This window comes from Mus pahari, chromosome 6, assembly GCF_900095145.1.
Source record: "Mus pahari chromosome 6, PAHARI_EIJ_v1.1, whole genome shotgun sequence".
In the NCBI taxonomy this organism is placed as follows: domain Eukaryota; kingdom Metazoa; phylum Chordata; class Mammalia; order Rodentia; family Muridae; genus Mus; species Mus pahari.
In genome coordinates, this window is record NC_034595.1 from 12,095,823 (window position 1) to 12,111,614 (window position 15,792).

General features: G+C 40.3%; 1 protein-coding gene across 1 annotated transcript in view; it reads right to left on the reverse strand.

Moving 5' to 3' along the window:
* The window catches only part of Svep1 (sushi, von Willebrand factor type A, EGF and pentraxin domain containing 1), a 178,925-nt gene that overhangs the window by 114,746 nt on the left and 48,387 nt on the right, over positions 1–15,792 (reverse strand). Inside the window, 1 exon segment of the mRNA XM_021200005.2 lies at positions 938–1,096. Within this exon segment, the coding sequence (XP_021055664.1) occupies positions 938–1,096 (159 nt within the window).

Here is a 15,792-nt window from a genome sequence, read left to right on the forward strand (position 1 = left end):
TATAGGCAGAACACTACTTTTTAAGCTTCAAAGAGTTTTATTTTGTTATTGGCATAGATAAATGTAAGATTTCCTGGGCTTCCCCTGCTCCCCAGCTTTGGTGCTGGATCCCGGGACCTCAAGTATGCTAAGCACATGCTCTGCCTCAAGCTATATAACCCCAGTCCTTGGTTCTTGACTTCCATAGATCATTAAATATTTTCTCTCTTATTAAGAAACAATGAAATAATGGAGACACATGCAGCCTGGAGTGGTGGTGCACGACTTTAATCCCAGCACTCTGGAGGCACAGGCAGGCCAGATTTTTGAGTTTGAGGCCAGCCTGTCCTACAGAGTGAGTTCCTGGACAGCCAAGGCTATGCAGATTAAATGTATCTCAAAACCAAAAAACAAGCAAGCAAACAAACAAATAAACAAAAACCCTAAAAACAAACAAAAAACCTAAAAAACAAACAAAAAAACAAAATAAACTAACAAAAATAAAGGAGAAAACCCAGTCTAATTGATAGAGATTATAAAACACATCTTCCACCATGTGCTGCATACTCTATAAATACTTTCTACTTTCAGCATGATGGAAAATATTTATGAAAAATTTTAAGTGAATTTGAGCACTACCAGAGCCCAGACATGCTTATATGGTATTCCAATTCATTGCCAAAGTTGTAGCATTCTTTATTTCTAAGTACTAACTCAGGCTTTCTGCAATCACATTACTCTTATGGCTTCAGATCCTGTCTCTGAACCATGATGCTTATGTGTCTAGTGCTAACAAATGCTATGTAACAGAAGCAAGCGGTTCCCCTTACCCCCAGAAGTGTGACCCAAGCCAGGGATGTTAAAGATCATCCTAATGAACGGATACAACCACCAACTCTGCACCACAGAGACCCAGGTCAGCTTTCTAGATCCTGCTTGCTAGCGGGAAGGAGCTTACCCTCACAGGCCTGGCCAGATCTCTGGTATCCCGCTCGGCACACGCAGTCTTCAGGGGATGTGCTTCCAGGTGGAGACGTATGGTTTACATCAGGACATGGGATGCACGTGCTGATTCCTCCTGGAGAAGCTTCCGGCTTATATGTCCCTGATGGGCAAGCTGTGGGCAGACAATTGGCCAGAGAAGTCCATTTATGTGATATGTTCATAGAAAGTTAGAAAAATATAAAGAATGAATGTTTTCATTCTACATAGAAATAATCATTATATAATTCAAGCAAATAAGCAACTTTAAAAATAGAATTATTATTTGCATGTGTTTTGCTCGCTTATACATATGTATACCATGTGCATGCAGTATCTACAGAGGACATCAGATCCACTGAAACTGGAGTTATAGAGAGTTGTTCATTGCCATGTGGGTGCTAAGAACCAAACACAGGTCCCCTGGAAAAGCAGCCAGTGCTCTTAATCAGTGAACCATCTCGCTAGCTCCCAAAGCAGCTAACCCTGACCAAAGACTAACGTTATTTTTTATGTGCTGAGTGTGAAGGTCTCTTTGGCCCACAATTAGTTTCTGTCATAAAATATAACATGTCTGGGCTGACTTATGGGAAAATTCAGCATAGCAGTGTATGTTACAGGGCTCAGAGTAATCAACGACCCTCCATAGACTACGCAAATCACAGCAAATCAGAAATCTTATGTATTTCAGTGCCCCCATTCTGTGCAGCCACTCCGCCTCTGCCTGAAATCCCTGTGCTCTATCTGTGCAGATATCCAGAAGTCACTTCTCCATCATTTTTGTTGGAAGAATTTGACAGGGGACATGGAGAACATGAAGGGCTAGAGAGACAATCTTAGCTGGTGGCAAAAGGCCTTTTGAAGAAAAATGAGAGGAAAGATTCTGCTTCTCCCAGGCTCACAGCAAGAAAAGATTAAAAGCAGAATCTAATTGATCTTGCTTCAATCATCCCCCTGCACTGACACTGTCTGACCTTGAATTTATAGCTTCAGTCCTTTGGGGTTTCCCACCTGTAAAAAGTATGCTAAAAATGAGCTATCTAATAATAAAGAGGACTTGGCAACAGACAGCTAGCCAGTTAAATGAAGCACAACCACAAGGTGGGTTTGATTATTGAGCAGAGAAGCCATAACTAACAGATAAGTGCATCCAGAAGCATGAAGCAACCATATTAGAAGATTCATAATCTAATTAATGCATTTATCAGGGAAATAACCATGGTTCTAAAATTCTTCATTATGCTACAAAATATATCAAACTCCCATGGGACATGCTAGAAAATCTAGGTCTGAATCCATGTAAAACTTTAAAAATGAGAGAGAGATTTAAAAATACTAATATTGCTACTGGTTAATGAAAAACAGTTCACCAGGAAACTATTCCTGAGGACATGAGGGAAGGGACACTTACTTCAGAGCATTTTGTTAGTGAACAGGGAGGTGCTGTTGAATTACACATTATATCAGACACATCTTCATCCCAGTGCTGCAGACTCAGTCAAGTGCAAGGCAAGGTCTCCTTTAAACTGAAGTGAGAGCTTGCACGGGAAAGTAATTAAGGTAAAGACAGCCACACATAGAACAAAGCACCACTGCAGAATGAACTTTGCCGTTGGGCAGCATTGACCGGAGCAATGGAATGGCAGGACAACAGAGCTAAGTAGGCAGAGCGGCAGTCACCGTTTACTATCTGCCGAGACCGTGCTCCACATCCGAAGACGCACAGCAACAGCCAAGTGAAACATATGAAGGTCATGCCCAGCATAAAGGCAACACATCACACGCTTAGGAGAAAAATAAGTAAGAGACTGATGGGAATCATCAAACAGATATTCCATTTCCTCCAGAGCAAGAGCATATGGCAGGGGAAGCAGGGATCTAGGTAGACAGGTATATAAAAGGACACTATGAATCTAAATAGTCACAGCACTGGGCAAGAGTCCCAACAATGAAGGGAGACGCTGGGCAGTGTGCATGACTTTAGTAAACAAGTCATACTTCATTGGCTAAGAAGGAAATCGAAATCAATAACATAAAAATGAGAAAAATAGTGCTTAATAAACTGAGCCCAAGAAACTTAGGGAACATGTAGTAACACTCTAATATTACACTAAAATAATTGTGAAAACTGAAACAAATATTAAGTAGCGCTTCCTCTTCTCAAGAAAATAGATGATCAAAGGAAAAATAACTTTATACTATAAAGAAGAAAGGTTCAAGGTGTGAAACAGGCAGGTAAAAGGAAATAAGAGAGGCATCCATTTCTTATGTAACCATTTGACAGAAATGGAAAGAAGAGGCAGGTGCCAATGTATACATAAATACAGTTTAACTATGAATAAGAGAAAGGACGCATGACTATCAAACAAGCAGAGAGAAAAATACAAGGAAAATCTGAACAATATAAAACTAGAGAGAAAGAAGAAATAACAAGAGCGAATGAAATGCACAAGGACATAAATTAAAGTGGCAGAGAAAGCCTCGTGTCTATCTTATCACCAACCTATTCGATCTGTTGTTAGGATAGAAACCTGCAATGTATCAGACTCACAGTGTGAAAACAGCATGCTGTTAGAAGATAAGAAAAACCCTCAAAATTTTCTGATGAAGGAAACAAATTACCATCTTAAGGAGAAATAAAAACACATGCAAAGAACAGGCTGGTGCAGTGACACAAACTTTTAGCACTCAGGAGGCTGAGATAGAACAATTATGAGTTTGAGGCTACCCTGGGCTACATAACAAGTCCCTGCAGAGAGGAGCAGAAGGGAGAAGAAAAGAGGAAGAATGGGGTCAGGATTTGTGAAAACACAAGACAGATAGAAGTGGCTAAGAGATAAAGTGACAGAGAAGTAAATAAATGTCCTTGGCTGACAATCCCAGGGCAAACAGTGTATGGCTTAGAACGGAGTGAAAATGAATGTCTGCCTTTTAATTTGGCAGCAGAGGATGTCAGCACCTCCTGCGGATAGTTGAGATGAGGGGTTTTCCTGAGCTGAGAAGGGCAGGTGACACTTCTATAGGGTAACCTGAGGGAATTCAGCAAGGGTCTCTCAGAGCATGCTCTCTTTAGTGAGTTTTGATTCTAAAGGTGTTCCAACCAAATATAACCAAGAACATACACCAGACACTATTTATTATTGTACAGCATCGGTGGTGACACAAATGTTAACAGTGTTCTTAAGACACATCCAACCAATTAGACAGTGGCTATAGAAATATAATCCCTGAGCTGGGGAGATGGCTCAGTTGGTTAAGTGTTTCCTGTGTGAGCATGCAGACCAGAGTTCAAGGCATCAACCATCATGGAAAAACCAACCAAACAAACAAAAACAACATATAGTACAGATTCATGATCCCTATGCCAAGGTGAATGGGAACAGGCAGTTTGCTGTTTGATTCAGCTAGCCAGGCTAGCTGAATCAGTGAGATCCAAGTTCAAAGAGACCCTGTCTCAAAAAGAAAAAAAAAAAGTACAGGGCAAGTGATGGAGGAAGGCAGCAGACATCAGCCTCTGGCCTCCATTGGCAGTACATACACACTCACATACACAGACTATGCCCACAACCCCCTTTCAATTAGGGAAGGAGTCATTCAATAATGGTTTTTATTTTGTAATTTTTCAAAAAGACTTATTTACTTAATGTTTGTGAGCCTTCTGTCGCTGACACACCAGAAGAGGACATTGGATCCAATTACAGATGGTTGTGAGCCACCATGTGGTTGCTGGGAATTGGACTCATGACCTCTGGAAGAGCAGACAGTGTTCTTAACCACTGAGCCATCTCTCCAACCCCCAGTGACAGTTTTTAAATGTCTTAAAAATTATTTTATTATTTCATATGTTGGTGTTTTATCTGCATATATGTATGTGGAATACATGAATGTCTGATGCTCTCAGAGTCAAGATGAGAGCATTGGATACCCTGTAATTGGAGTTACAGACAGCTGTGAGCTGACATTTAGGTTCTGGGGATCAAACCTGGGTCCTCTGGAAGAGCAGCCAGGACTCTTCACAACTGAGCCATCTCTCTGTCCCCCATGAGGTAACTTTTGAATAATGTCCCTAGCCCATCATTTCCCAACTCTGCAGAGGGGGAGAATTCCTCTGATAGGTGTGTTGCAATAAATGTTTTGGCACTTGGTAAATGCTGTCCCCTTGTTTCTTTCCCTTTCCTGTCCTCCACTTAGATTCTGTCTTTGAATATGTTTCCCTTCCTCTAGGAGAACTTCTACCATGCTTCAAGACTCTGATTTATTCTTCAAAATGTCCCCAACCTCTTTTGACATTTGTGCTGCCTTCTTTTCTGAGTCCCACAGCACATCACTACCCTCCATGCTCTGGTTCCAGTGTGTGAAATAATTCACTCATCTCTGTCTTTCTCCAATGAGGAAGCACACTTTGGTAAATTCACAGAATTTTCCAATTCACTGGACTCCATAGCTGTCTCTATCACTGCCTGAGTCTGCAGTTATTCAGTTAGAGGAGAGGAGAGCAAGGGGAAACAGGACTTGCTGGAGGGTGGAGGGTGGGCCTAGGTGGGGGCCATACTAATGTTGTGAAGAGTAACAATAGGATGAAAAGAGATGTTGGTCAAGGAAGTCAAGACAATTGACTGATGATCTCTGATCTTCCACTCAGAAGCTCATGGGGCTGGAGCGTTATTTTTCTTTTCTAGATATATTACATTAGGAAGATACAAATAATGATGTCTAAGGTCTTTCCAAAGGTCATGTGTGAAAACTCCATAAATAGAATAGGAAAAAGCAACATGAAGAAGTGCTCCCCGAGGGCAGTCAGACTCTAGATGCAGATTTGGTGATTGATCTTGAAAAATAATAGAACTAGAGAAGAAACTAACCCTACATTATATTTGCCAAGCCCCCTCAAATAGTCAAGGGCTTACAACATTGGAGAATACTGTTTGGGATAAAAATATCTGAAAGCACATTTGGAAACACATTGTGAAATTCACAGTGATGATGGGAAACAGACTCTAGGAGAACTATTTAGAGGCATTACACAATTCTAGGGAAGAGGTGTAATCAATTTCCTGGACTTTCAAGGGTGAACCACGTCCTCATCCCAAAATGAGCAGAAGTTGAGGAGATGAAATAAACATGTGGTTTGAACAAGTTCCTCAAGGCTTGTTAGATGTGTGTGTGTGTGGGGGGGGGGGTATTGTTCGGTTGGTATTTGCTTTTCTGTTTAAAATGAGTAAACCAAATATTATTTCTTAACTTCTCTCTTTGTTATTGTTAAAATAAGCACTTTCCTTTTTCAGAAGCATGCTGGTGATTATTAGTGACTATTCTTGGAAGTGTGAGTCTTGAGTTTGTCACTACAAACATCAGATCTTCCTTCAACCGACAGTCACCATCAACCATTTTGGAATCTGTAAAAAGTGAGGTCTCTCTGCTTTCTAATCTGTCTGGCTCATTAAATATCAACATACATGATACAGTGTGTATTATGTGTCCGTGTAACCTACAACACACAGGGAGTAACATTCTATCAAACTCTTCCTTGTACAGTTTCTAAGATTAACTTTTAAAAGCATAATGGAAATTGAAAACCTTAGTCCTTGCACAATTCATCTTTAAGGGTCAGTGAATAAATTTTAAGGAGTGTGGTTTCAGAGAGATTGCACAGGATGCATCTGGTGGTGTGCAGGGTGCCAGGGTGATCATTCGTGTAGAGTGTAATGGCAGCCTGTGGAGTTGAACTATCCAGGAGTCTTCATTTCTGCCCTACCTAGGTAGAGCACCAAACATGATGTTATAATGACACCACACTTCTTTCCAACCTTATACATTTGATCTGAGTACAGAATTTGTTCTTGTAGGTAGTTGTGCTAGGATATTGAGTACAAAACTTCATTGCTGTGGAAAAGAACAGCCTTCTCCAATGTTGAGCCAACACTTGCACAAAAATGAGATGTAGTTGTACACATAGGGACTTTATTTCCACTAGGCAACTCTGTTCCATTACGATTTTGTCAGTGAATTAGGTGACCCTGAAGTCTTACACATCAGTGCTTCTGTGGAATGTATAAGCATCCTGCCACTCTCTCTGGAATTGGTCAGCTCATTTGGATAGAGTACAGACTATTTAAACAAAATTCCTAATTTGAACCCTGTGGGGTGCCTTAATAGCAAATGGCACCTTAACCGCAGGGTACCCAGCTTGTGATAGAAAGCGCCTGCTCAGACTTGTCAGGAGAGTGATGTATTGCCTAAACTGTCAAAAAACCAAAACCCACAAGCCCTCAAAGCCTTGGTGAAGAAATTGTCATGTATTAAGAATTTAAACACACACACGGGGTGGTATACAACCTGAGTACGAAATATGAAGACAATACCCTTTTTGTTGGAAAATGTTCTCTTAATTGTGTTACAACTTTCATGGTCTGAAGGCAGGAGCTCACCTTTATTTTTATAATTAAGCTTTTGTGGGCATACACTTTTAGGTGAAGATCGTTGGAGAGTTTTAGAGATATCTTTGACTTTATTTTTCCTTTCTGGAAGAGCCAATGACTAAGATTCACATAAAAAGAGAAGAAAACATATCATTTATTAGTTTCTTTTAACATTAGATGCTCAGCCTGATGCCAACCAATTTTGTAATTTTACATAACCTTTATATAAAGTATCATGCTTTTTCCAGTCCCTGATTTACTATAATATTTTCCCTTGCAAAATATTTACTTTTTTTCTTTTATATGTATAAGTGGCTTGCTTGCATGTATATCTATTTTTAACTTATGAGCCATTACAGTTAAACTATTATACATTGCCATCATCCATCATCAAGGTTACAGGCACATGGCTTCCTACACTCCCATTCACTGTGTATTAACAGGTTTTTATTACTTGATTTTTTTTTTCAGATGGGGGTCTCATTATGTAGCCTTGGGTAGCCTGCAAATAACTACACGGGCCAGGCTAAACTCAAACTCACAGAGACCCAGCGGTCTCTGCCTCCCAAATGTTAGGCTTATAGGATGCACCACCACACTTAGCAATAGTGTTTTTTTTTTTTTTAAGTGTGTGTATGTTTATGTGAACAACTTTAGGTGTCATCTTGAAAATTTCCATCAGTCTCATTTGAGATAAGGGTCTGAGTCCTACAAGGCTATAGTCAGGGTTTCTATTCCTGCACAAACATCATGACTAAGAAGCAAGTTGGGGAGGAAAGGGTTTATTCAGCTTACACTTTTCACATTGCTGTTCATCACCAAAGGAAGTCAGAGCTGTATCTCAAGCAGGTCAGGAAGCAGGAGCTGATGCAGAGGCCATGGAGGGATGTTACTTACTGGCCTGCTTCCCTTGGCTTGCTCAGCCTGCTCTCTTATAGAACCCAAGACTACCAGCCCAGGGATGGCACCACCCATGAGAGGCCCTCCCTGCTTGATCACTAATTGAGAAAATGCCCCACAGCTGGATTTCATGGAGGCGTTTCCTCAAGGGAGGCTCCTTTCTCTGTGATAACTCCAGCCTGTGTCAAGTTGACACACAAATCCAGCCAGTACAATGCCCAAGTGGAAGGGACGGAGTGACATGGCTTCCTGCCCCTGGAACAGAACCAGCAGGACATGGGCCTCCATGACTGTTGACAGTTGCTGGGTGTGAGGCTTGTTTATATAAAAATATGTGTATTTTATTTCATGTTCCTACCTTTGAAAATATTCTCCTTGCCAAGTTTATTGGGGAATGTCCTCTCTGCCAAGATTAATGACTCCATGCTAATCAGACAGCACAAGTCCCAGGAAGAAAGGGTATGCCTAATGTCTCAGCAAATGACAGAATGCTGTGACCTTCAGGATAGCCCTTAAGTCTGTGGGAACAAACTCTGAAAACAAGAGTTCAATATATATATATATATATATATATATATATATATATATACATAATTTCTCAATTATGCAAAGTATAACGATGTAAAATGAATTGTATAAAGAGCTTCACAGACTTAAAAGAACCGAGGTAGCTGCACCATGAGCCAGCTTGTCAGAAAGATACAAAGGAATTCAGATTCCTGAGTTCAAGGTCAGTCTGGGACAGAGGTAGGTTAGGCTCAGGCTTAGGTGTGGTGGAAATGGCAGTTTCAGGACAGGATCCCACCTAGCCAAACTTATTGTCTGTACTTACAAAGGCAGGTAGATATCTGAATTTATTTGCAATGATTTTTGTTTTTTTTTTTAAATGTGATTGATGGAATGGAATGCTGATTCATTGGATAATCAAAAGGGATCTTGGAATAAATGACTGAATTGATATGTAAATAAAAGACTGGGTTTTAGTCTCTGGGAGCTGAATTATCTTGATGGGTTGTCTAGAGATCTCCAGGGAAAGTTGTCTTTAACAGAACATAGGCCATCAGCTTAAACCCATGATTTTTCCCACTCTCAAACACTCGTTCTTTCAGGGACCCCTCTTCAAGCCAAGGCTTGTCCTTGGCAATAGGGTCTCTCACTGGCATGGAGTTCACAAGTGAAGCTAGAGCCATTTTCCAGTAAGCCCCAGGGTCTTCCTGCCTCTTCTTCCCCAGAGCTGGGTTGTAAGTGTGTACCAACATGCCTGCCTTATTTTTCTTGGGTATCCAGGAACTTATACCTGCAAGGCTAGCTCCTTACTGACTGAGCCATTTCCCTAGGTGTCAACAGCTTTAAAATTATCAATAGTTCATTGTGACTGTGAAATGGGAGGCAGAAAAAGAACTTGTAGATGTTCAACAAAGAACTTAGACTAGGGTTGGACAATAAAGCATCCTTGTAAGTGAGATGGAAGGGAAGGAACAAGACCTGTGATTGTTCACTGATCCCATCACATGCACTGGGACGCATGCATGTCCACATTCACACATTTGAACTTGTGCATGTGTGAACATAGTGTGCATGCATGTGTATACACAGAAATGTGTGACTCATAATTCTTGGCTATGACACCTCTTCTGACTTGTTTCTAGTAATTACAGCCTCATTTCATAGAAAGCTATCTTAAGGTAAGTACTATGTAGCAAACTTATCTACCAGAGTACCTAAAATTAGTCAATCCAACAGTTGAAGGAGTCAAAAGACAGACTTAAATAATTTTCTTCTGTGATTTCCATAAGACCTGCTTTGGAATGAATGGACCTGCCTGTGTGGTCTAGTCTACCACTCTTGAAGTAAGTATCATGTAATGATTTTTTTCCTTTAGACTCTCATATTAAAACATCTGAAGTGTCTTCTGAATGATGTTTGTGTAAATAATACTGCAAGTACTTTACTTTGGCAACTGCAGTACTTTCAACACATGAGATTTCTCTATATCGTCATCTTTCTCCTATTTCACCCATTAAAATGGGGTGTGGAAGAAAGAATTCCCCAAATTACTGATGGCTTTGCAACTGATTCTAAGTTATGTTTCTAATTAGAAAGTTGGTTTTCCCCCATCACTCCTGTATGGATAAACAAAGCTGTAAACTAAAATTCTGAGCCCCTCAAAAGGGATGAAAAGGAGTAATGGGATATCGGGGATAAAGACTAAGCTGACATTCCATCTGTGCCCCTGTGCAGGACATCAGCACACATGGACAATTAAACAGGACAGAGTAGCATCACAAAACAACATAGGGGGAGTTCTTAAAAGCACTGGACTCGGCAAGAATAGAACCAGCCCCAAGTATCAACAGATGGGACGACATGAAATTAAGGTTTCTGCACAGACCAAACCAACCCCAAAACTCAGTGAGGCACACGGATAACATCTGGAATAGAAAACCTTGAGCAGCTATGCTTCAGACAGAATACTAATGTCCAGAATTTACAAAGAGTGAAGAAATTAAACACCAAAGAAATAAAACTCTTAATGGCTAAGAAAATAAACAGAACATGCCAAAGTAAGAAACAGAAATGACCAATGACTATTCTTTAAAGTGCTCAACTAATCTAGTCATGAAGGTGAGGCAAATTAAAACTACTTAGAGGTACCACCTCACCCTTTTCAGAATGGCCAGCATCAAGAAATCTGACCACAAACGTTGGAGAGAATGCTGGTGGCAGAGCAAATTGATATGCCATTATGGAAGTCAGTTTGGAAGCTCCCTATGATGCAACTATTTCATCTGGGCATATGCACAAAGAACTCTGTATCCTATTACAGAGATATTAGCACATCTATAATTATTACTGTTATACCTATTATAGCAAAAAAAAAAAAATGGAACCACCCTAGATGCCCATGAACAGATGAATGAACAATGAAAATGTGGTATATGTTCAAAACAGAATACTATTCATGGGCAAAGAATAGCAAAATTTGTAGGAAAATGGTCAGATTTAGAAAGTTTATTAAATAGGTAAAGGAAAAAAAAAACACCATGTGTTTTCTCGAGTAAGCGCAACATAGCTGAAATGTATATGTGCAAATGGCTGTAAAGGGGTTGGGTATCACATTTAAAAAGGAGAGCAAGAGGGGACGTGTCAGTGCTGAGGAAGAGCAGAACCCATGCAGGACACTAAAGGCATGAAAGAGGCTATACGCCTATTTTGCTTTTCTAATTTAAACTCGATCATAGTTCTTCTTTTCGGTAGGTAAGAGAATATAAGTGTAACTGACCGTGGGAGTGCAAAACCTGAGAGCTTCAGAGTGGCTGTTCTAACAGAGTTCGGGATTGGGCAAGTGTTTGAGTGGCTTCCTCATATCAGCTGTGTGACACTTGTGCATTAATGAAAGTGACTTTATTTTTGAACATTATTTTAAAAAAATAAATGAAAAGGTGAAAACAAAAGAGGACACAGTCCAGAACTCAAAAGCAGGGGCGTGGCCAGGGGCATGGTCAGCATGGTGTCAAAGGTAAAGGAGGCCCAAGTTCTTACAGAAGACCTAACTCTGCTATTCTACAAACAAACAAAACAATGAGAAGCGTTCTCCTTAGTCAAAGGATGGGGAAAGAGAAGACTTGCAGACTAGGACATTTTAGATAACGGTACTTCTACCAAACACTTAAACAAAAACCAGACACAGTCCTGTGTTCTAACCTTGTTACATCATCAGAAGTCAAGTTCTTTTTCTGGGGGTTGTTATAGTTTACATGGGAGATGTTCCCCAAAGTCTCAGGTGATGAGTTGTTCTGGGAGGGCGCCTGGTTGGAGAAAGTAGGTTTTCTGAAAGTGTATCCTAGGAGGGCATATTGCAGTCTTTGCTCTGTCTTTGCCTCCATGTACCTCAAAGCTTTGATTTACAACATGCTCTGTTATCGCCCGACACCGAACAAGAGTCAAGTGCCATGAATGGGAGCCTCTGGGACCACCAGACAAATAAAGCTGCTCTGCTGTAAGCTGATTTTCTCAGCTATTTCGCCAACGATGCAAAACTGATTAATTCTTGTGTAAGGCTCTGGTGAGATGCCTCAGTCGGTATCACAAAAGAGTTTTGAAAAATCAAGTAAAAGTGGCAAAGCTTTAACCAACTAAAACAAAGAAGATAAGATACAAAGTATTGCTCTCAGGAATGAAACAGACCCTGTAGACATGGATAAGATAATACTACTTAGAGTGGGGTCTATATATGTTTGGCAACTCAGAAGAGGCACATAAGTTCCTCAAAAACTACAAACCACCATGATGCACTCAATGGTAAGTCATTACCATTGCTCTGTTGTTAGCAAAATCAAATTCATAGCTTAAACACTGCCACCTCCCCAAACAACAAACATTTTATTTTTAACAAACAAACAAACAACATTTTATTTTTATCATGTGAGATTTATGGCTGATCGATTAGTTCGCCTGGGTATAGCCAGTTCCTCTACACTATTTCCTGTAAAGGTGATGCTTCCCTCATTGAACTCATTTTGTACTTGTTGGATGCATTAGTGTATTTTGGGGAACCCCCCAAATACACGACTATATCTCAGTAATGCCTATGTGAAAAACCTCAATACATTATTAGTAATATACAAGATAAATTTTCTACCATGAACTAGTAAGACTTATCTCTGGAATGTGAAGCTGACTTGATACTGGAAATCATTACAGGCAGAAAGAGACATTCTATTTGCAAATATACTGATTCATTTTGTAGGGGTTTCTAAGGTATTTATCAAAACCAGAATCCCTCTTGGAACTGAGACTTGGCTTAAATAAAGGTAGCATAGAAGGAAATCAGACAAAACTCCATGGCATTTTCATAGATTAGCAGTGGTCACAAAGGTGAAATAATAATAATCATAATAGTAATAATAAACACTATTTACTGAGGCTCAAAAGCAAAACATATAGGTATCAATCATACAAAAGAGGTGCAGAATTTACGTGTAAAATGTTATAAAATGCTGGGAAAAAAAGATCTGAGCAAATTTTGTGTTTATAAATGTGAAATTGCAACATAACAAAAGTGTCAAATTTTCATCAAGTGATATGCAGATATAGTACAGCGCCTATGAAAATTAGAGCAGACAGCCTGCTATTGGATGGAACACAGGGTCCCCAATGGAGGAGCTAGAGAAAGTACCCAAGGAGCTGAAGGGGGCTGCAACCCTGCAGGTGGAACAACAATATGAACTAACCAGTACCCCCTGAGCTTGTGTCTCTAGCTGCATATGTAGCAGAAGATGGCCTAATCGGCCATCACTGGGAAGAGAGGCCCCTTGGTCTTGCAAACTTTATATGACCCAGCACAAGGCAAGGCCTGGGCCAAGTAGTGGGAGTGGGTGGGTAGGGGAGCAGAGGTGGGGGTGGGGGTATAGGGAACTTTCTGGATAGCATTTGAAATGTAAATAAAGAAAATAATAAAAAAAATTTAAAAAAAGAGTGTTGCATTGCCAAAAGAATATAGTACCGATGCTGTAGCACCTGATACAGCGCATGCATGGCAAGAAGAGTCCCGGTAATCAGTATGCACTAGTACAAAACAAGAGACAGCAGCGAGGGAAGGCAACCATGGACACATGCAAGACGGACAAGTTGGCCAAGGCAAAGAGTGAAAGAAAAATGTAAGTCGGCAGAGCCTGGACTGGGACCAGGATGAAGCCTCCTTCAGGACTCAGGGAAGGAAGAACTTCTGGCCATGTTTAGTGTTTAGTTTTTAGTTCTGCCATTGCGAGCTGTTAGCTAAGAAAGTGGTAGATTCCTCCTTGGCCTTGGAAATAGAGATCAGACATTCTGCATCTAATATAGTGTAAGCATGGTTGTGCGTTGGGGAGGGGGATAGCTTTGCAGGATTTGAAAAAAAATTAATCTTTATTACGAAAAAAAAGAAAGAAAATTAGAGTAGAATTCTTTGCCCATGAGGAAAATATTCTAAATTTCATAATGAAAGATGAAGAAGCTAGACTAGTTACAGTGGTTTTGATAAAGCAGAATGAGCACAGTCAGTTTCTAGAATTACTATACAGCTCTAGGGACTGACACTATCAGAAAGTATCGGAGAAATGGACACTAATGCATCCAACAAGTACAAAATGAGTTCACTGAGGGAAGCATCATCTTTACAGGAAATAGTGCAGAGGAACTGGCTATACCCAGGCGAACTAATCGATCAGCCATAAATCTCACATGATAAAAATAAAATGTGAGCTGGGCGTGGTGGCGCACGCCTTTAATCCCAGCACCTGGGAGGCAGAGGCAGGCAGATTTCTGAGTTCAAGGTCAGCCTGGTCTACAAAGTGAGTTCCAGAACAGCCAGGGCTATACAGAGAAACCCTGTCTCAAAAACCCAAATAATAATAATAATAATAATAATAATAATAATAATAATAATAAAAAATAAAAAATAAAATAAAATAATAATAAAAAATAAAATGTGACCCGTGTGTCAGTATAAATGCAAGGCTAAGGTACAGGCCATAGAAGGCAAAAGCATAAAGCAAAGATAGAAATGTTGCTGATGCACTCCTACGAGTTCAACGGCATTTGTAACAGTGCAAAGACAAATAGAGTCCCACACCTGAGAGAGTAACACTAGATTCCTATCTCTCACCTTACACAAACCCAACTTCAAACAGATCAGGCATATTCATGTAAGACATGAGACTCTGAAACAGCCAGGGGAAACTCTTTCAGAGACAATTATAAGCAAGGGCTTCAGAAAAAGGACTGGGCGGCAGCAGCAAAGTCTCCCAGGGCTGACGAGCGCAGCGAGTCTCAGCGCTTCTTCACAGCGCAGGGGAAATCTACAGACTGCGAGAAGGATCACTGACAGATGTACAGAGGCCGAAGAATTAACATCTAGAATCCAGGAGGAACCCCCCAAATTAGACACCCCAAATGCCATCCGATCAACAAAAGGACTAATTAGTTGAATAGAAAGAAGGACACAAATGGACCATAAATAATTTTAAAATCGTTCAACATCCTTAGCAACCAGGGAGATGTTAATTAAACCCACAGAGATCCTACAGAACATCTATCATCAAGACAACAGTGAATGTTGGCAAGGGTGTGAGGGATAAAGGACTCTTACACGCTGCTGGTGGGAATTTAAACTGGTATAATCAATAGGGAGGGTTCTCAAAAAGCTAAAGATAGAGCCATGACCCAGCTGTGCCATTACTGACATCCAGAGGATGCCATTTCAGCAAACCACAGAGATATTTGCAGGTCCACAGCGATCAGTACTCTATTCCCATTAGCCAAGGTATAATCGGAAAGAGAAAGAAAATTTGATAAATATATTTAACAGATTCCTAGTTAGTTATAAAGAAGATTGAGATCATGACGTTCACGGGAAAACGAATGGAACTGGAGATCATTGTGGTAACTGAAATAAGTCAGTTCCAGGAAGAATAGATTTCAAGGTAATATATATGCATGTGAGTGTGTGTGTGTGTGTGTGTGTGTGTGTGTG